The following is a 20,769-nucleotide window of genomic DNA, read 5'->3' as shown; positions in this document are numbered from 1 at the left end:
TATTCCTTAGCTGTTGGAACACCCCTATCCCTCTGACAAAGTTTAGCAACGTTTTTTTTTTACCTCAGCTCTAGCTTTTGCCATCTTTGTACTGTAAAATAAAAAGAGCATTACATTTTTGGGGCAAACTAATTGTGATATTATTGGGTACTGTAGGCTTTGTTTTTTGTTAAATATGAACCAAGTTAAAACCCCAACAGACCAGACTAACTGTGCTTTAAGCGACAATGTGCCAACCATTTTTAACTGAATTCTGTATGTTTATGTATTAGTGTCAATACCGAGCTTTCATACAAATTACCGGTATACTGTTGGTTCAATGACTTTCATTTGTTTGTGAGTATCTTTGTTGCATATACACTCACCAACCCCTATGCTTTAGCGTCTTCCTGACGTATGATTTTCTTTGTCATGATGACTGTTTTTGTGATGAGAGAACTAGGAGGGCAGTGTTGTTTGAAGACATATGTAGAAATTGTATATGCCATTCTTATTTATTATAAAAGTCGGAGGAGGTGACATCAAAGGTTGTACAAAAGAGAAAATAAACACATTTTGATAAAGTCTTGCATGTTTTGTATGAAAGACTACAATGAAAATCCAGCAACATGTTTTTCGGCTAATTTCACACATCTCCAGTGGGCCTTATAGAGACATTTTCTGATGCATGCAGAGTTCTACAGACTCAAATCATTGAATGGCCTGTGGTATAAATATAGCCACAAGGGGACACTAGCAAGCTTGACTGTCACCATATCTAGGGTGTTACCAACAGCCATTTAAAAAACATCTCCATAAAAGTAATTGATTAATTTGCTGAAAATGCCGTTTGTCTTTGTGCATTAGACTATAGTTATCCTATGCAGAAGAAGATTGTTATTAAGTATGCCCTGAGGGACATGTAACGAGGTTGGGGAGGGTTGAATCAATAAAGGACTGTCCTGTAATTGAGCCCACGCTTCTCATTTAAACCCAAGGCACTTAAGTATACCTTAATTATGGCAAGTTATGTGTCACTAAATGAAGTAAACTTACATAATCAGTTTAAAGCTGTTTACCATGGGAAAACCTCTACCATGACTGCTCACAGCTTATTTTTGTAGTTAGTGAAGTTTTTTGGAAATATTCTAGCATAACTCTTTCATCAGCTGAATTGGTTTCTCATGATCTTCTATGAAACAGTATGTAATCTGCCTCTTTCTCTGAAGTTCCAGTCAGCAGTCCCATAGACAGATCTGACTCTGTTAGTGCCAATGCTGGTACTACAGGCAGAACAAGCCCACTGGGAGACAATCCATTAAACCAAACAAGGCCAATGTAAAACAAGTAAGGCATTAAAGGCAATGGTAAGGCATTAGAGTACAATTTGATAAAGTGCATTAAATGCCATTCAAAACCAAGTTTTCAGTGTATCATTTTAATGTACTCTTACAAGTTGGTGAACAGTTACAATTTGTTGCTCACAGTACTAAAACACACATCCATTGATAGTATAAATAGCCAACCTAATACACATTTTCAAATACATAAATCATCAAGTATCCAAGTATTAAGTTACGCACATCAAAATAAAAAGGCATACAAAATATCACAGACGTTGAAGTCCAGTTTCAAAGCGAAAAACACAAATCACATTTCGGACATGGCAGTAATTAATCAACAAGATTTGATAAGAGAAAATAAAAAAATAAAAGGTCCCAGACTTTCAATAAACAAATATTGCAACAATTAAGCATTTCATATTAAAAATAGTTACTGAAAGGACTTAAGTGTGTAGACGTCCTGCACAAGACAAAGGCAACATTCTTTTGTTCCAAGTAAAAAAAGAAACACCTTTTCTAATGTAGTGGATGACAAACCCACTCGATTGCCTTTTTGTTCCATTTTAATTGTAAGGCATTTCAAGTTTTAACCATGTGGAGGAAGGCATACATCTTTCTATTCAGTATCGAACTGAATCATAAAATTTAAAGGGATACCTAACTACTCATGTTAAATCATTACAGTACTTTTTAAAATATTTTTTTTAAGTAATAAGCACCCTTGCCAATTAAAACCTTGGGCTGTGTTCAACATGTATAAACCAACATCTGGATGTTCACAAAATTACTTCACTAGCTGTGCTCCTTTCCAATTCTAAGGGCACACATAGAGAACACTCACTCACTGTCACTTGTTCACTAACTAACCTCTTTTTTGACACTTGACATTTTTTAATTGATAAGGGAAAACTTGAATTATTTAAGAATGGATTTCCGGTGGAAATACTTTAACACAATGGATTTACTAAGAAAAAACAAGCCTGCCAGGTAGATAAGATAAAGATATGAATGTATTGTATAGGGGCATTGTTGGCATGGACTATGAGTTAGTTGGCTTTACTACTGGATGCAGCAGTTGTTGCGGTGGCCGTTGGAGTCTTTGAAGCGCAGGCGCATCTTTGGACGATATTTCTCCAAGTAGAAAAGCTGCTTGCTGTTGAACGCTCCACGACGCTTCCTGTTACGAGAGAAAATACATTGTCATCTCACGTCATCTAAATTACAGGCCAGTGATATTAATTCAAAACAGTGGGGTTTAGCCTCCATTTTAAGATGCTGCAGCTACGGTATATAGAGATCTACATGAAAGTGTATTTGCATCAGACTTACTGCCGGATGAACTGGACAGCATCTTCGTACTTCATCCCACATTCAATCAAAGCCAGGGCAACCATGACAGGTGCTCTAGGAGTATAACACACAAAAACCATTAGTAAATACTCAGAACAAAAGTTGACAAAGGCAGTTAGGGTACTATGGGACTTTTTAATACTGTGTATTATGGCTAATCGTTTTTTTGTCTTTCTTACCAAAGAACTAGCATCATCAATCTAACACAATTCTGAATATAAATACTTATTACGTGTTTAAAATCCTTGTTACATGATTATAAATGTTTCTATACTAAGAGGGGAAATAAGAACACTAGTTTACCTCCCCAGGCCAGCTACACAGTGGACAGCAATGCAGCAACCAGGCTCCTCCCTAAACTTCGTCTTTAGGAGGTTCAACCAATCATCAACAATCTGGTTAGAAGGAGGAGCTCCATCATCAAACGCCCAATCCTATTGGTGGAGGAGGGAAATTAGTTCATCTGCCCTCTTTCTCAGAAACCAAAACAAAGATGGTAGTAACATGGTAGTAAATAAGTTCTGCATTGGAGATGTAAACAGTGATGTTGAAGCTTACCAGAACCTGTATTCCCTCTTTCCCCACCAAGGTGGAATCATAGGTGGCCTCACATACTCTCACAACGGTGGTCACGCCATACTTCTTCAGTTCCTGTAGAAGAATGTACTTATATTTTCATATCATCTGCAACATATGCCATTGTACATTTGACATACTACACAGGGAAAACATTTATATTTTCTAAACAGACCCTTTATACTATGGAAGACGGACTACCTACGAGAATCCAGAACATTCATTACGTTTTATAACAAAATTAATTTCTGATATCATCACTGTGTTAATGATGTGAGGGCTCACCTCAATGAATTTATTCAAAGTGGCATTGGTTGGATTGTGGGTAATGAGGAACCTCATGTTTTTGTAGGTGATCTCCACTGGGGCAGGTCGGTTCATACGCGCCATGGTGACAGACGGAAAAACGAGATCTTCCACAAAACAATCTAACAAAAACACTTATTTAGAGGGAGAGGGAATATCAACAAAATGTCAAACTATATTCCCGCAATAAAAATACACCGTGACCAGTGGGCTAAAGAAGGCTATGGGGCGAAAGGAGGTCGGATTTGGCAGAAAAAAGAGTGTGGACAACCAAAACAAACCCCTTCTCCTTTGGGAAAACAAGACAGGTTCCCCCTTGATTCTGACCAGGCAGAAGCCAACGAGGGCAGTGTGCAGCAGGTAGAGTTACCCCATCCAGGCTCGTTTTGCTGGTAGGTTAGGAGGTGTCCTGATCCTGCCAACGTTTCAGATCCTCCTCCTGTGGGTCCAATGTGTTCGGAGAGGAGGTGAGTTCTGCTGTTCACTCGTCTGCATAGGCAGCTGCGTGCTGTGCCTGGCAGTAGTCCCCACTGCCCTTCAGAAACTCCATAAATGTGTGACCCAGAACACCACAGAACTGCTGCAAGAGACGAGGGGGAGGAGGAGAGAGTAAGATACAAGGCCTCTAAACTCAAGTGGGAAATGGCTAAAACAATTGAAAAAGAAAAGGTTATGGAAACACATAATTGCTGCTTTTGTTCAGCCCAGATCTGGTCTAACCATAGGTCTAAATTTATGGGTCTAACATGACTGCCAATGTGTGAAGGATGGATGTAGCTTACTAAGGTAGGTCACAGCTCAACTCTACATTTAATTTTTCTTTATAATTGCATACAAAAAGCAGTAATATCTACATATTAGGCCTACTATATGCCTCGTTGACAGAAGGAAAGATTTGTTAGAATTTCAGCAAAGCAATTTTTTTTGCCACAAGCCCTAAGCATTGCATATGTTTTTCTCTGGCTGGTGCTCCAAATACTGTCTAAGAAGCTTGAAGTATGGATAGTTAATCCGATATTCTCCGGCTGTAAAATAATGTTTTGTTCTGAACATTAGAGCCAAATTGGACCTTTAATTAAGAGACAATACAATGACGTCAAACCTAGACGTCAGTCCAACGACAAAACCCAAACAAACCGAAATTTACATATGTATGATGAAAGAGGATTTCGATTAAACTGTCCTTTGTGAGGGCAGACGGCGCCATCACCGGTATAGAGGCCTCATAGCCGAGCGCTTGTAAATGTCCATTGAGATAGAGAAACGAAATGTTGAATAGTGAGATATTTAGCGCCTCGTTTAAGTACACTAGAGTTAATTAAGGTAAGAATGATTATAGAAACTGTCAATGATATTGCTGACAAGTTAATAAGAAAAATGCGTAAATTTTATACGACGGTAATAGCTACGTCGAAAATGGATCTCAAAGGCGCTCCACAAAGGCAACCCACCACCTCGTTTCACTCGAATAAAATGGCAAACGGCAAAGCCTATTTAATTTCGTATACACCTTTGACATACCGTTAATCATAGGAAAAACTCAGATGTATCAATTTCACAAAGACAACAAAGCATGTGTCGAAGAGGCCCGAGATTTAACATTTGAAAAATTGAAGACCAGTTGATACAGATTTACAACACGAGTAGTTAGCTACAATGTAACAAAATATTGCTAAATGAAAATTGACACTTACTGGGATATGCTTACTCATTGAAGATTGTAGCTTAATCATACAGCCGGTCCCTAAAAATAAGTAAATATATTAAATGGTTTTGCACCATACAGTCAAGGCAATTCCTCCGTGCGGAGTCGGCGTCTACTCGACTAGTACGACGCAAGGCAAATGGGCAATCACTATTCAGAGCTCGAGCTCTCTTGAAACCCCACCCTAGAAAGCCTACAAACTGGTCATGTTCTCTGGGATCAAGTTGTAGTCCTGCGCAAAAGAAGCCAACTATTCAGTTTTATTCACCTCTGTTTGAATACTTAATAAGGATTCCTGATTATTGACTATGAAGTGCTTATCATTTAGGGTTTCCACTAGCTTTCACAGCCACAAAGTCAAAATAAGCAATTTTTTTGTTGCTTTTTGGTCTTAATTTAAGGGATTTATTTTTATTTGACCTTTATTTAACTAGGCAAGTCAGTTAAGAACAAATTCTTATTTTCAATGACAGCCTAGGAAAAGTACTTTTTATCTCAAGGCTAACTACCAGGAAGTTTGAAAAGACAGGCTGAGTGGGGTGGATTTATATTCATGAGCTCGCCTTGACAGAGCTCTTTGAAACGCCTATGTCAAGCAACTTGGATGCAGTGAGCAGTGTTGCAGTAAAATCATCTCAAGCTAATTTGGTGATACACAAAGCAACAACATTGAAATTGCAACAACACTGAAATTGCATCAAAGATATCTATTTGTATTATCCCATGTGGCATGTCTCTTGTGATGCGGTTCACAGCAGCACTGACGGATGTCTTGACTTGACAGCTGCGTCAGAGTTTTGAACAACCCTCGCCCCTTTTGTTCCATGCTGGCGGAAGACCCAGCTAGCCAATAACTAGCTAACACCAGACACAGATGAAAGGGGAAACATATACTAAACAAAAATATAAACGCAACATGTAAAGAGTTGGTCCCAGGTTTCATGAGCTGAAATAAAAGATCCCAGAAATGTTCCATACGCACAAAAAGCTTATTTCTCTAAAATTTTGTGCACACATTTGTTTGCATCCCTATTAGTGAGCATTTCTCTTTGCCAAGATAATCCATCCACCTGACAGGTATGGCATATCGACAAGCTAATTAAACAGCATGATCATTGGACGGGTGACACCTGATGAACCTGAGGAATATTTCTGTCTGTAATAAAGCCCTTGTGGGGAAAAATTCATTCTGATTGACTGGTCCTGGCTCCCATGTGGGTGGGCCTACGCCCTCCCAGGCCCACCGATGACTGCGCCCCAGCCCAGTCACGTGAAATCCATAGATTAAGGCTTAATGAATTTATCTCAATTGACTGATTTCCTTATATGAACTGTAGTTCAGTAAAATCATTGAAATTGTTGCGTTTATATTTTTGGTTCAGTGTATAAGTATCTGTGCCATAGATGAATAGGGTAAACTTCTAATTATATTTGCTGACACCCTACAGTCATACTTTGGCACCAGTAGAGTAGCTATCTAGCTATATAAACCATGCTCTTCTGCAAACACGCCTTCTCCATCGTTGGTTACAAAGCGGTGCTTGTTTAAATTAGGTAAGAGAATATCATGTTACCGTTGGTGTACTAAAATGAGAGTTAAGGTGATGTCACCTTTTCTTCTTAACAATGAATACAAGTGTTTGACATGGGGGAGGGGACCTGTAATTTTATGATCAAACTTTATCAATGTAGCGGCAACAGTCATTTTTCATACTTTGGTCATCATACTTTGATCTGGTTTCCTTCAAATATCATCCAATTTCATGAAAAACATGATTTTGACGGTTCACCTATAAAGCAGATAAATTGTATAAAAATGTTTATGACTTTGTGGCTATAGAAGCCAATAGTGTGCAACTGTAGCCCACAATTCGGGACGTTCCTGCATGTGGGCATTCCTGCATTTGCAGGAACCCCCACCTCCCTCGAGCATTCTATTGATTTCTGCATGAACACCCCCTCGAGCATTACATCTTCATCACAGAGTTTCTAAACCCAGAGGCGCAACTTCGCAAGATTTCTGGGAACGCTTGTGAAGCAGACCAGGCCGGGGTTTGAGAAGTCAATGAGAGAAGTGAAAAATGTCTATTGGAGATGCAGTTTCTGCCTATCTGTAACGCTCGTCGGAAGAAGTGGACCAATGTGCAGCGTGGTACGTGTTCATGATACTTTATTTACTCAGAACACCCAAACAAAACAAAAGAATAACGAACTTCACGTTCTGCAGGCTTCTCAGAGGTAACAAAAAACATCCCACATCCCAAGGACACTGTCTACCGGTCGCCCCCGCCTCCCGCCTGCTGTGTTCTGGAGAAAACCGTTCCCCACAGGTGGGGGCGAAGAACACTGTCTACCGTAGCTACAACCTAGCCTCAGATCATTTCTTATTACTATGTACGTAAATCCAGGACACTCCCTTTAGTATGATATGTTACGTTTTGTATGGTATGTATTAATTTGTGGATGTCCATCATCCATTTAGTGTGATATTGCAACATCACACTGATATTGCAACATTAAATCCCATTCAGTCTGTCTGCAACAGTCTCTCAAAATGCTTGATATGAATACCCTGCCCTTAGACCCCCACAACTCTGATTAATGTGCACTGTCCCTGCAAAATAAAATTAACTCAACCTGCAATCCACTTTACTAACCTAACATTGTTCCACGTAATGGAAACAGATTATAATGTCAGAGTACATTAATTTCCGGTTCAATTTCACTGGTGTTACCAAAACAATCAAACCAAGAATCAATAACCAGAAACTAACACAACTTTTACGATTCAACTATTCAGACCTGAATCTCTTACAGCCAAATATAGCCCAGTGAGCGCGACTAACTGTCCTTTTCTTACCAGTGGACAAAAATATAACCTCTCCTCCAACAACGTTCTGCCTTACCGCTATCGTACGATTAAAACCAAACTTTACAACTATCCCTTCTTTCGGCTTCACCCTTATGAATTGTTCCAGCCTTAAATGTAAAATAAATCGCCAAAATGTATAACCTACATCAGTCAATCCATAAGAATAAAAACACATTTCGATGGGCACAACTATCGAAATTATCTCGCCGTTATTATTTAGAATTCATTAGATTTAGGTAACTCTTCTATGATTCAGTCATTTAAATACAACTCCATTCTCAATACGTTATTCCAGCAGACCATTTAGGCAAGACAACGTATTCCATCGAAATCGCCTTGCTATTATTTAGAATGGATTAGTCTTTCACTTTAACCTAAACAATCTATTAAAAAGTTAAATTTATCCCTTTTCCAAACACTAGCGACCGTATCTTTCCAGGCAAAACATACCAATAGTATGCTGTTCTGCCCTGCTCGGTCACAATGTTTACAGCCTTACACTCCCGGGCGAAATGCCTTGTCTCATCGCAATTGAAACAATTTCTATCGTCTGATCCTGTCCATTTTTTCCCCTTCTCTTAGGTCCCTTCCCCTTAAGGCCTCCTTTATGTTTGTCTACAATTATCTCGAGGTGATCTGCTTCTTTCTTTTCTACTCCTGAGTCTCCAGGCATTTTAAGATCTGGCATGCATCTGCAATGTAGTCAGGGAGGAACTTCACCAAAGCCTTCCCATTGACTTCGAGGCTAGGCGTACACCACTTTAAACGATCCTTCTGGATAATAATGGAAGTCTCCCAAAAAACAAAGGGGCGGTTTAAGGAAAAGGACCAGTTAGAAATGCCAGTGCCGATTTCTGGTTCCAGTCCGCCAGTGGAGGTTGAGGGAAGAACGGCGCAAATGGCAAACACTTGGAAACCATGGGTTTGATACCATTCCACTGCAGTTACCACAAGCCCGGTCTCCCCAATTAAGGGGCCACCAACCTCCTGTGCAGTCCACCCATTCCTCAGACCCTTTATAGCCAGAGTTCACATTGCAAGCCCAATAGCTTACATGCTCAATCAGGAACTTTGGGACAGAGTCACATTAATCCAGGATGTGATGTCTGGTTTACGCAAACACCAATACAGACCAAAGACTAAGCTAGGAAATGTCAGTTGGCCGCAACAGGCACTCACTTTAACAAATGAAGGCAATATTTCAGATTACTCTAGCATGTAGTGCATAATGGTGAAGACAGAAAGTCAGTCGAAGTAGCATTAAATCATTTATTTTTCAAAGAGATTAACAGGCATCTCGAGATATCATCTGTGTTGTGGTAGTCCCTTCACTGGTTGAGTTCGCCAGGAGCAGATGTGGTGCTTGTCACTTTGTTGTAGTGTCATCCTCCTTGTGTGCTGGGACATCAGGACCGGCACCAACCTCAGTGAGTGTGAGTGCTGCTGCTTGGAGAAAGTCTATTATGGGCCACCACGACAACAACGCCTTCCAATTCTAGAAATTGGATAGTGGACTGGGAACATATCCCTTCTTTATGAAACCACATCAAAAGCTCTGAAGTCAGAGGCAGATATTTAAAAAGTGATTCTGGCAATTGCCATGTGCAGGTTGACATTTATTGAGACGGTATTGTCATGGAGGCAGAACTGAGCGATTTCCACTAGATGTGCCAGATGGAAAGTCAAAATTGGCTACATTGTAACTATGTATGCTTTTTGGTTTTAATTTATTGTTAGGCATTAGGGTTGGCAGTGAGGATAATGTTTAAAAATCCTATTTTATTACTTTGTGGCTGTGCCAGCTAGTGAACATTCTGCAGTGCCATCCCAATAAGTGCTAACCTACTTGCCATGTGCAGTTTTTTTCCCCTCTAAAATAGCAGTACCATCATCCCATACATACCCTTTCAATAGGTTCCAATCTCATACTGATCCTCAGTCAGACCCTCTTTCTCTGTGGTAACCTCAAGGTCTCCATTGGGCTCAGGTGTAGGAATCAACTCAGGGTCTGGAGTGGCCTCCAGCTCTGAGAACAGACTATTTAGCACAGAGCCTACATGCAATTATCATACATGCAAAACAGTAACGTACTGTCATGAACGCTTTGGGCGATTAGTTCTTTCTGCCTGATGAAGCCATCATTTGTTCTAGAGCTAACGAGACCGTGCTTGTTGTTGGGTCCGACCTTCAGACCCAAGGGACTAGCTGCATTTTGGGATTGGGCGAAATAAGGTCCTGGAATTAAATGTAATAGATTAACACAGCCAGTGTTGGCAGAATTGCTAGACTATAGGGATAGGAAAAGACAGGTGTCCAATGTGGCAACCGATGACCTATAGAGTGCACTACTTTTGACCAGTGCATCGTGGTCTGGGCAATAGCCTGGTTGCCTCCCACACATGATAAACTGGCTTTACACTTCTGTACGTACTAGAATGCGAGTTAGGCAGACTTAGTTTAGTTGCTCTATGCCAATGTCACTACCTTATCCGCTTGAATACATACAAAAGAGTAGCTAGCAAGATGGAGATCAGTTATTTTTAATGAGTGCATTATGCCAGTGGCTAGTTTGCCTCAACTACCTTCACTAAATCCACTGCAAAGGTATTCCCTACAAAATTTGGTTTCAAATCATGACGTTCTGCTATGTCTGCCTCGTGATTTGTTGGGAGAAGTTGCCAAACAAGTCAGTCATTGAAACCAGACCCTAGTCACTACTGTTGCCTAGGGTTGGGTTATCAAGACTACCTGTTCAAAGGTAGTGCACCACATAAGGAATAAGATTACACCATGTCAGAGTCAAATTACCTCTCTTGTAGTCCATGCCACTCCAACGACTGCCAGGTGATACGGGCTTCCTGTCCCCTTTTGAGGCAGGGAAGCCAGGTACATCGAAACCTCCACTCATCCGTGGAGATACAGGTGTACTCTTCTGTTTACTTGGAAGGACCATCACGGGGCCCAATGTAGTATCCTGGTCCCATACTAAAAGGACACATTAATTAAACACATGCAACCGCACACTTTCAGTCAAGACACTCAATTAGTCTTCTCCAATATGGTTGAGATGGAAATTGAGGGAAGGTCCCACCCCTGCAATGTGTTTTGAGAAGTTGGTGATGGAATAGAGGGATTAAGATGTCAAATACACCTTTCTTGCCTTTCATCCCAATACTCCAATTGTCACCAGAGGCTGGGGCTTTGTTGCGGTAGACACGAGGTTCAAGTTGGCTACCACCTAGTCTTGGACTGAGGGGACGTTGTGCTGGAGCTTGATCAACCCCCTTCTGTCTACTCAGGCTTGGACAACGCCCACATAGCAAATCATTCTCATCAGCAGACCTCCATCTGAAATGTATGAAAGATCTACTCATGGACCAAGAACACACCCCTTTTTTAAAAAGCTATGGTTATTCCAGTGAATAGGTCACAGCCCAGTAACAGTAGCTAAGGAAATGTGACTTATCCCACCTGCCATCAATGAAGGAGCATGCCTTGTTGCTAGGCTCTGCGTGGGCCATGACAGGGACTGCCATAAGGTGGCAGGTGACGTACAGCTGTAAAAAACAGGATAAGCAAAACAAAGATTCAGAATCACAGTAGCCTACATAATGTCTGTAAATTATGTTACTGTAGAATAATTTAACTACAGTACCCATAATGGCCTCTACAACATCTGTTCTTTTTTTAATTTTTTAAAATACCATCCTCACCTCTGCCCTGTCCTCCTGGTAGAACCTAAAGGCATCAATGTGGAACCCGAGCTTGTTGTCCTGGGTTCTACGCATGAAACCAGAGCGGGAACCAGGCAGCTGGGAATCCATCAAGCACCTGGAGGGAGATAATATTAAAATACATATTGGGGCATCGTCCTTAGTAACCCATTAAGTCTCAAAGCCACCAAGCACCAGTTGACTACTTTAAAAAAATGGTGGAAGCCCTCAAATGGCATATTCTATCGTTCTCTACGGGCCAGCCGGAGAATAGTCGTTCTAAGCCATTTTCCCCCCCTGCTTACCCATCACTCTCAATGAAGACATATCTGGGGACAGAGTTGCTATCAGGGTCCAGTGTGGCCACGCAGCTGCTAACAAAGACCCTGAGCCCGGCGTGGTGAGCAACCCTGACAGACGCCTCAATGTTGATGGGATCACCCAGGAAGTAGACTCCAGAAGCCCGCTCATAGAGCCAGTCACCTGGAAAGGAAATGGCAATAAAGACAGGATATCCAATAATGAACTAATGGAGCCTAACAATACGCCTTAGTCCAAGGACCATCTGTTTAGATGTGAAGTGGCCCTGGTAGCTAAAGCATCTATTGCAGTGTAGTTCAAGAAACAAAGCCCCCTTTCATATCACTTCACAAGCGCAACACTTCATCTGCACCATTTAGTTGTAGCCGACAGTATTTCAGTGACAACACATTTGTGGCGTCAATCTTCCGTTTATACACAGATAACAAATTAGCACAGGTACACCTCTGTCTTCTGTATGTTAACCATTAACAAGCACTGTCACATGGAACTATGTCCGTGTGGGAACCCTATAAACATGAAGTAATTTATCTTTATTGAAAATGTAGCGCTGATATGAAAGACCGTACTGCAAGCGATGCGTTTTAAAGTTACGAACGCGAGTCGCTATGAAAACTACCCCGGCCAGAACATATTGTCAATAGTCACTCAACTATTGAGCATCAAATAATGGGTTTGTTAACAGGGCCATGTTTTAGTAGGCAAACTGTATAACGTTGCAGATAGAAGTGTGCCCAAAAACAGTTGTCTGATGTGATTCCGTATTTTGCATGTCAGAGGGGCATTTGTGCTACATAGTACATTTATATCTGCCTGCGGCTATGGAACCCTGACCTGTTCTCCGGATGTGCTACCTGTCCCAGACCAGCTGTTTTCAACTCTCTAGAGACAGCAGGAGCGGTAGAGATACTCTCAATGATCAGCTATGAAAAGCCAACTGACATTTAGTCCTGACCTGTTGCACCCTCGACAACTGCTGTGATTATTATTTGACCATGCATGAACATTTGAACGTCTTGGCCATGTTCTGTTATAATCTCCACAGCCAGAAGAGGACTGGCCACCCCCCATAGCCTGGTTGCTCTCTAGGTTTTGGCCTTTCTAGGGAGTTTTTCCTAGCCACCGTGCTTCTACACCTACATTGCTTGCCTTTTGGGGTTTTAGGCTGGGTTTCTGTACAGCACTTTCATATATCAGCTGATGTAAGAAGGTCTATATAAAAAAAAAAAATTCTGAACATTCAATTCACAGGTTTTACCAAGCTTCTGGGAGAGCACCATTGAATCCTTTTGATTGGTTATCTGAATGTTCAACAAAATTGTACCCTGCAAAATGCAGCCCAGGATTTATATACCCACTTGTCATAAGCTTCAATGAGAACTGCAGAGTGTCTTCAGCAGGCACTGTGGCGGTGAAAGGGATCCAGGTCGGCTGGAGAGGAGAGCTGTCCAAACTGTACTTCCTGAAACAGAAAGTACAGACCGGTAAATACACCAATAGGTCAACGCAGAATTCCTATGATCGTCATACAACAGTATAGCCTTAACTCACCTTTCATAATGACACTCAATTGGGATTACAGCACCAGCCATTCGAATAATGCCATCTGGTGTGGTTCTGGGTGTATATCTGAGGAGGTTTGTGTAGATCAATGAGTCTTCGTTCATCTGTGGAGTCACAAAGCAGCATTTAAGAGAAGGTTGTTTCAAGAAGTCAACTACTGAAAACAAATATATATAAATATATTACCAGGTACTTGGTTCCACAGTCCGAAAGTGCTGCAAATATTCTGTACTCATCTCCGGCTGCTGAAGCTGTAGCCCTACAGTGCTCTTGGTCTTGGTACTGTTCAACTCCAAGTCGCAGGTCATCCACATCGATTAGATTACCGAGTTTAAACAGATCAGGCTTCACGACTATCTCCATGTAGTCTGAATGGCACGTCACAGCGACAGTTTCTACTCGAACTGGCCTTGAAACTGTTTGTTGGAGTGGAGGCTGTTTAAAGCGTGGCCGATTGTCAAATTGCAGTGTTCGCCTTGGAAGTTGTTGCCATGTGTCAGTGCTATAAGTATATGACAAAGCAGGAGAGATTAAGAAGTTTTCCACAAGTAAAAACCAAACCAGTTGCTTGAACAATAACCTGAGCATGTTTGCCATCATGAGTCCCATGCCAACAACTAATGTGACTCTGTAGGTTAGAGGAAAGCGTGCCTCTGCTATGCTACAATTGATGAAACTGAGGTAGCTTTTAACAACCAACCAGGCTGCACACCTGGGCTGGATTACACCCTAATTGGGCCTTGCATCTGATTAGTCAAGATCTTTAATTGGCACGCATGTTCAAATCAAATCACATTTTATTTGTCACATACACATGGTTAGCAGATGTTAATGCGAGTGTAGCGAAATGCTTGTGCTTCTGGTTTCGACAGTGCAGTAATATCTAACAAGTAATCTAACAGTTCCCCAACAACTACAACTAATACACACAAATCTCAAAGGGGTGAAGGAGAATATGTACATATAAATATAAGGATGAACGATGGCCAAGCAGCATAGGCAAGGTGCAATAGATGGTATAAAATACATTACATAAATATGATATGAGTAATGTAAGATATGTAAACATTATTAAGTGGCATTGTTTAAAGTGGCTAGTGATACATTACATCAAGATGGCAAGATTCAGTAGATGGTATAGAGTACAGTATAAACATATGAGATGAGTAATGTAGGGTATGAAAACATTATATGAAGTGGCATTGTTTTAAAGTGGCTAGTGATACATTACATCAAGATGGCAAGATGCAGTAGATGGTATAGCGTACAGTATATACATATGAGATGAGTAATGTAGTGTGAACATTATATATAAAGTGGCTAGTGATAAGTTGATTACATAGATTTGTCCATTATTAAAGTGGCTGGAGTTGAGTCAGTATGTTGGCAGCAGCCACTCAATGTTAGTGATGGCTGTTTAACAGTCTGATGGCCTTGAGATAGAAGCTGTTTTTCAGTCTCTCGGTCCCCGCTTTGATGCACCTGTACTGACCTCGCCTTCTGGATGATAGCGGGGTGAACAGGCAGTGGCTCGGGTGGTTGTTGTCCTTGATGATCTTTTTGGCCTTCCTGTGACATCGGGTGGTGTACGGGTCCTGGAGGACAGGTAGTTTGCACCCGGTGATGCGTTGTGCAGACCTCACTACCCTCTGGAGAGCCTTCCGGCTATGGGCGGAGCAGCTGCCGTACCAGGCACCATACGTACCATACAGCCCGACAGGATGCTCTCAATTGTGCATTTGTAAAAGTTTGTGAGTGTTTCTGGTGACAAGCCGAATTTCTTCAGCCTCCTGAAGTTGAAGAGGCGCTGCTGCGTCTTCTTCACCACGCTGTCTGTGTGGGTGGACCATTTCAGTTTGTCCGTAATGTGTACGCCGAGGAACTTAAAACTCTCCACCCTCTCCACTACTGTCCCGTCAATGTAGATAGGGGGCTGCTCCCTCTGCTGTTTCCTGAAGTCCACGATCATCTCTTTTTTTTGTTGACGTTGAGTGAGAAGTGGTTTTCCTGACACCACATTCCGAGTGCCCTCACCTCCTCCCTGTAGGCTGTCTCGTCATTGTTGGTAATCAAGCCTACCACTGTAGTGTCGTCTGCAAACTTGATGATTGAGTTGGAGGTGTGCATGGCCACGCAGTTATCGGTGAACAGGGAGTACAGGAGAGGGCTGAGAACGCACCCTTGTGGGGACCCAGTGTTGAGGATCAGCGGGGTGGAGATGTTGTTACCTACCCTCACCATCTGGGGGCGGCCCGTCAGGAAGTCCAGGAACCAGTTGCACAGGGCGGGGTCGAGAACCAGGGTCTCGAGCTTAATGACGAGTTTGGAGGGTACTATGGTGTTAAATGCTGAGCTGTAATCGATGAACAGCATTCTTACATAGGTATTCCTCTTGTCCAGATGGGTTAGGGCAGTGTGCAGTGTGATGGCGATCGCGTCGTCTGTGGACCTATTGGGGCGGTAAGCAAATTGGAGTGGGTCTAGGGTGTCAGGTAGGGTGGAGGTGATATGGTCCTTGACTAGTCTCTCAAAGCACTTCATGATGACGGAAGTGAGTGCTACAGGGCGGTAGTCATTTTGCTCAGTTACCTTAGCTTTCTTGGGAACAGGAACAATGGTGGCCCTCTGAAGCATGTGGGAACAGCAGACTGGGATAAGGATTGATTGAATATGTCTGTAAACACACCAGCCAGCTGGTCTGTGCATGCTCTGAGGATGCGGCCGGGGATGCCGTCTTGGCCTGCAGCCTTGCGAGGGTTAACACGTTTAAATGTTTTACTCACGTTGGCTATAGTGAAGGAGAGCCGGCCGGTTTTGGTAGCGGGTCGTGTCAGTGACACTGTATTGTCCTCAAAACGAGCAAAAAAGTTGTTTAGTCTGTCTGAGAGCAAGGCATCATGATCCGCGATGGGGCTGGTTTTTCTTCTGTAGTCCGTGATTGACTGTAGACCCTGCCTCAAACCTCTCGTGTCTGAGCCGTTGAATTGCGACTCCACTTTGTCTCTGTACTGACGCTTAGCTTGTTTGATTGCCTTGCGGAGGGAATAGCTACACTGTTTGTTCTTTGGTTATGTTTCCGGTCACCTTGTGTCACGACTTCTGCCGAAGTCGATGCCTCTCCTTGTTCAGGTGGTGCTCGGCGGTCGACGTCACCGGTCTTCTAGCCATCATTGATCCATTTTTCATTTTCCATTGGTTTTGTCTTGTCTTCCTACACACCTGGTTTCAATCCCATTCATTACCTGTTGTGTATTTAACCCTCTGTTTCCCATCATGTCTTTGTCAGAGATTGTTTTATGTTCAGTGTCGTGTTGTTTGTATTTGGTGCATGACGGGTCCTCGTACCCAATTTGTTTCATTTGTATTCATGGTTTTGGAGTTATGTTTTGTTTTATTAAATTACTCCATTTGACCAAGTTTAATTCTCCTGTGCTTGACTTCCCTGCCACCTATACACACGAATTGTAACACCTTTCCCTGATTAAAAGCAGTGGTTCGCGTTCAGTTTTGTGCAAATGCTGCCGTCAATCCACGGTTTCTGGTTGGGGAATGTTTTAATAGACACTGTGGGTACAACATCACCGATTCACTTGTTAATTAACTCGCACACCGAATCAGCGTATTCATCAATGTTATTGTTCGCCGCAATGCGGAACATATCCCAGTCCACGTGATCGAAGCAATATTGAAGCGTGGAATCTGATTGGTCGGAAAAGCGTTGAACAGACCTGAGCGCGGGAGCTTCCTGTTTGAGTTTCTGTCTATGGGCAGGGAGCAACAAAATGGAGTCGTGGTCAGCTTTTCCGAAGGGAGGGCGGGGGAGGGCCTTATATGGATCGCGGAAGTTAGAATAATAGTGGTCTAGGGTTTTGCCAGCCCTGGTAGCACAATCGATATGCTGATAGAATTTGGGGAGCATTGTTTTCAGATTAGCCTTGTTAAAATCCCCGGCTACAATAAATGCAGCCTCAGGATATGTGGTTTCCAGTTTACATAGAGTCCAATGAAGTTCTTTCAGGGCCGTCGATGTGTCTGCTTGGGGGGAATATACACGACTGTGATTATGATCGAAGACAATTCTCTTGGTAGATAATGCAATCGGCATTTGATTGTGAGGAATTCTAAGTCAGGTGAACAAAAGGACTTGAGTTCTTGTATGTTATGATCACACCATGTCTCGTTAATCATAAGGCATACACCCCCGCCCTTCTTCTTACCAGAGAGATGTTCATCTCTGTCGGCGCGATGCATGGAGGAGTCCGGTGGCTGAACCGATTCCGACAACATATCCCGAGAGAGCCATGTTTCCGTGAAACAGAGAATGTTACAATCTCTGATCTCTTTCTGAAAGGCAACCCTTTCTCGAATTTTGTCTACCTTGTTGTCAAGACACTGGACATTGGCAGGTAGTATACTCGGGAGCGGTGGGTGATGTGCACGTTTACGGAGCCTGACCAGGAGGCCGCTCCTTCTGTCCTTTCTGTGGCGCCGTTGTCTTGGGTCAGCTTCTGGGATCAGATCCATTGTCCTGAGTGGTGGTCCAAACAGAGGATCCGCTTCGGGAAAGTCATATTCCTGGTCGTAATGTTGGTAAGTTGGCGTCGCTCTTATATCCAGTAGTTCTTCCCGGCTGTATGGAATAAGACTTAAGACTTCCTGGGGTAAGAAATAATACATAAAAAAACTAAATACTGCATAGTTTCCTAAGGACTCGAAGCGAGCCGACCATCTCTGTTGATACCATCAGAGGAATGCGTTCTTGTTGGCCGCGTTCCTCTGCCCAGGCGTCGCTGATACGTGGCAGATCTTAAAACGCCTGGATAGGTATTTTACATATCAGCTTACACATCATATGTTACAGCAATCTGTAATGATGGGAAACTGAATCTTTCTGTAGGCTTCGGCGCTTTCACCAAATTGGGCCGAAAAACAGTTAATTACTCGGTGCTTCATTGTCTGTTCACAATGCACATTAGTGACATCTGCTGGTCAGCAATAAATATTTTAGATTTTAGATTCTAGCCACCCTTTGCCTTGATGACACCTTTGCACACTCTTGGCATTCTCTCAACCAGCTTCACCTGGATGCTTTTTCTTGAATAAGTCTTGAAGGAGTTCCCACATATGCTGAGCATTTGTTGGCTGCTTTTCCTTCACTCTGTGGTCCAACTCATCCCAAACCATCTCAATTGGGTTGAGGTCGGGTGATTGTTGAGGCCAGGTCATCTGATGCAGCACTTCATCACTCTCCTTCTTGGTCAAATAGCCATTACACAGCCTGGAGGTGTGTTGGGTCATTGCCCTGTTGAAAAACAAATGATAGTCCCACTGAGCGCAAACCAGATGGGATGGCTTATTGCTGTGGTAGCCATGCTGGTTAACCTCTCTTGGGTACGTGAGACGTTAGCGTCCCACCTCTTCAACAGCCAGTGAAACTGCTGGGCGCCAAATTCAAATATAGAAATACTCATTATAAAAATTCAGAAAACAAAACATATTTTACATAGGTTTAAAGTTAAAACCTCTTGAAGCTAGGGGGCATAATTTTGGAAAAATAACGTTCCCAATGTAAGCTGCCTATTTCTCAGGTCCAGATGCTAGAATATGCATATAATTGACAGAGTAGGATAGAAAACACTCTAAAGTTTCCAAAACTGTCAAAATATTGTCTGTGAGTATAACAGAACTGATTTTGCAGGCAAAAACCTGAGGAAATCCAACCCGGAAGTGACTCTATTTAGAAAAATCACTGTTCCATTGCCTGCCTTTCGTCCATTTAAAGCGATATCTACCAGATTCCTTTTCCTATGGCTTCCTCAGGGTGTGAACAGTCTGTCCATTAGTTCATGCGCGCGAAAGTTGTAGCTCGACATTTTCTTTATCTCTGTTATTGAATAGTTTACCATCCGGTTGAAATATTATCGATTATTTATGTTAAAAACAACCTGAGGATTGATTATTAAAAACGTTTGACATGTTTCTACAAACTTTACGGATACTATTTGGAATTTTTGTCAACCCTTGATGACCTGCCTAAGTCTGTGGAATACTGAACATAACGCGCCAAACAAATTGAGTTTTTTTTATATAAAAATAATCTTTATCGAACAAAAATAAAATGTATTGTGTAACTGGGAGTCTCGTGAGTGCAAACATCTGAAGGACATCAAAGGTAAGCGATTCATTTTATTGCTTTTCTGACTTTCGTGACCAATCTACATTGCTGCTAGGTGTTTGTAATGTTTTGTCTAGTGATCGATAAACTAACACAAACGCTTGGATTGCTTTCGCTGTAAAGCATATTTTCAAAATCTGACACGACAGGTGGATTAACAACAACCTAAGCTGTGTTTTGCTGTATTGCACTTGTGATTTCATGAATATAAATATTTTTAGCAATTTGTTTTTAATTTGGCGCTCTGCAATTCAGCGGTTGTTGATGAAAATGATCCCGCTAAAGCGATCCGTGCGTCAAGAAGTTAACTTCTTGTAAATCCAACCATGGTGTCAGATTTAAAAAATGCTTTACGGCGAAAGCATACCTTACGATTATTTGAGAATAGCCCACTAGACAAATCATTACAAACAGTAACCAGCCAAGTAGAACAGTTACACAAGTCAGAAATAGAGATAAAATTAATCCCTTACCTTTGATGATCTTCATATGGTTGCACTCAGCAGACATTCATTTACTCAATAAATGTTCCTTTTGTTTGATAAAGTCTCTTTATATCCAAAAACCTCAGTTTTGTTCGCGCGTTTTCTTCAGTAATCCACAGGCTCAAAAGCAGTCAAAACAGGAAGACAAAAAACAAACAAATTGTATCTGTAAAGTTCATAGAAACATGTGAAACGATGTTTATATTCAATCCTCAGGTTGTTTTTAGCCTAAATAATCAATAATATTTCAACCGGACAATAACGTCGTCAATTTAAAAGGTAAACAAGAAAGGCACTCTCTCGGTCTCGCGCATGAAAAAGCTCTGTGACACTTTAGGTCCACTCATTCAGACTGCTCTTACTTCCTTATTTATCAGAATA

The 20,769-nt window shown here is 41.9% G+C and overlaps 2 protein-coding genes across 3 annotated transcripts; both read right to left on the bottom strand.

Annotated features, from left to right (window-relative positions):
• Window positions 1-1,407: 1,407 nt before the first annotated feature.
• On the bottom strand, window positions 1,408-5,384 carry LOC120032535 (protein tyrosine phosphatase type IVA 1). Of its 2 annotated transcripts, XM_038978678.1 has the most exons (7): window positions 5,249-5,384; window positions 3,925-4,134; window positions 3,534-3,676; window positions 3,231-3,323; window positions 2,976-3,106; window positions 2,652-2,726; window positions 1,408-2,499 (listed from the first exon to the last, which is right to left on the bottom strand). In XM_038978678.1, the coding sequence occupies exons 3-7, from the start codon at window positions 3,636-3,638 to the stop codon at window positions 2,382-2,384; spliced, it is 522 nt and encodes a 173-aa protein (XP_038834606.1). In that variant the 5' UTR covers window positions 3,639-3,676; window positions 3,925-4,134; window positions 5,249-5,384; the 3' UTR covers window positions 1,408-2,381. The 2 variants fall into 2 exon arrangements, with proteins under 2 accessions (XP_038834606.1, XP_038834605.1); XM_038978677.1 differs by having other exon boundaries at window positions 3,534-4,134.
• A 4,654-nt stretch (window positions 5,385-10,038) lies between these two features.
• Window positions 10,039-15,427, bottom strand: LOC120032709 (zona pellucida sperm-binding protein 3-like). The gene is made up of 10 exons (XM_038978901.1): window positions 15,418-15,427; window positions 13,915-14,144; window positions 13,717-13,832; window positions 13,524-13,627; window positions 12,150-12,327; window positions 11,845-11,962; window positions 11,603-11,688; window positions 11,319-11,479; window positions 10,940-11,116; window positions 10,039-10,157 (listed from the first exon to the last, which is right to left on the bottom strand). The coding sequence occupies exons 1-10, from the start codon at window positions 15,425-15,427 to the stop codon at window positions 10,039-10,041; spliced, it is 1,299 nt and encodes a 432-aa protein (XP_038834829.1).
• Window positions 15,428-20,769: the final 5,342 nt, after the last annotated feature.

The sequence above is a fragment of the Salvelinus namaycush genome, chromosome 39 (genome assembly GCF_016432855.1).
Source record: "Salvelinus namaycush isolate Seneca chromosome 39, SaNama_1.0, whole genome shotgun sequence".
NCBI lineage: Eukaryota > Metazoa > Chordata > Actinopteri > Salmoniformes > Salmonidae > Salvelinus > Salvelinus namaycush.
This window is presented reverse-complemented; position numbering and strand designations above follow the sequence as displayed.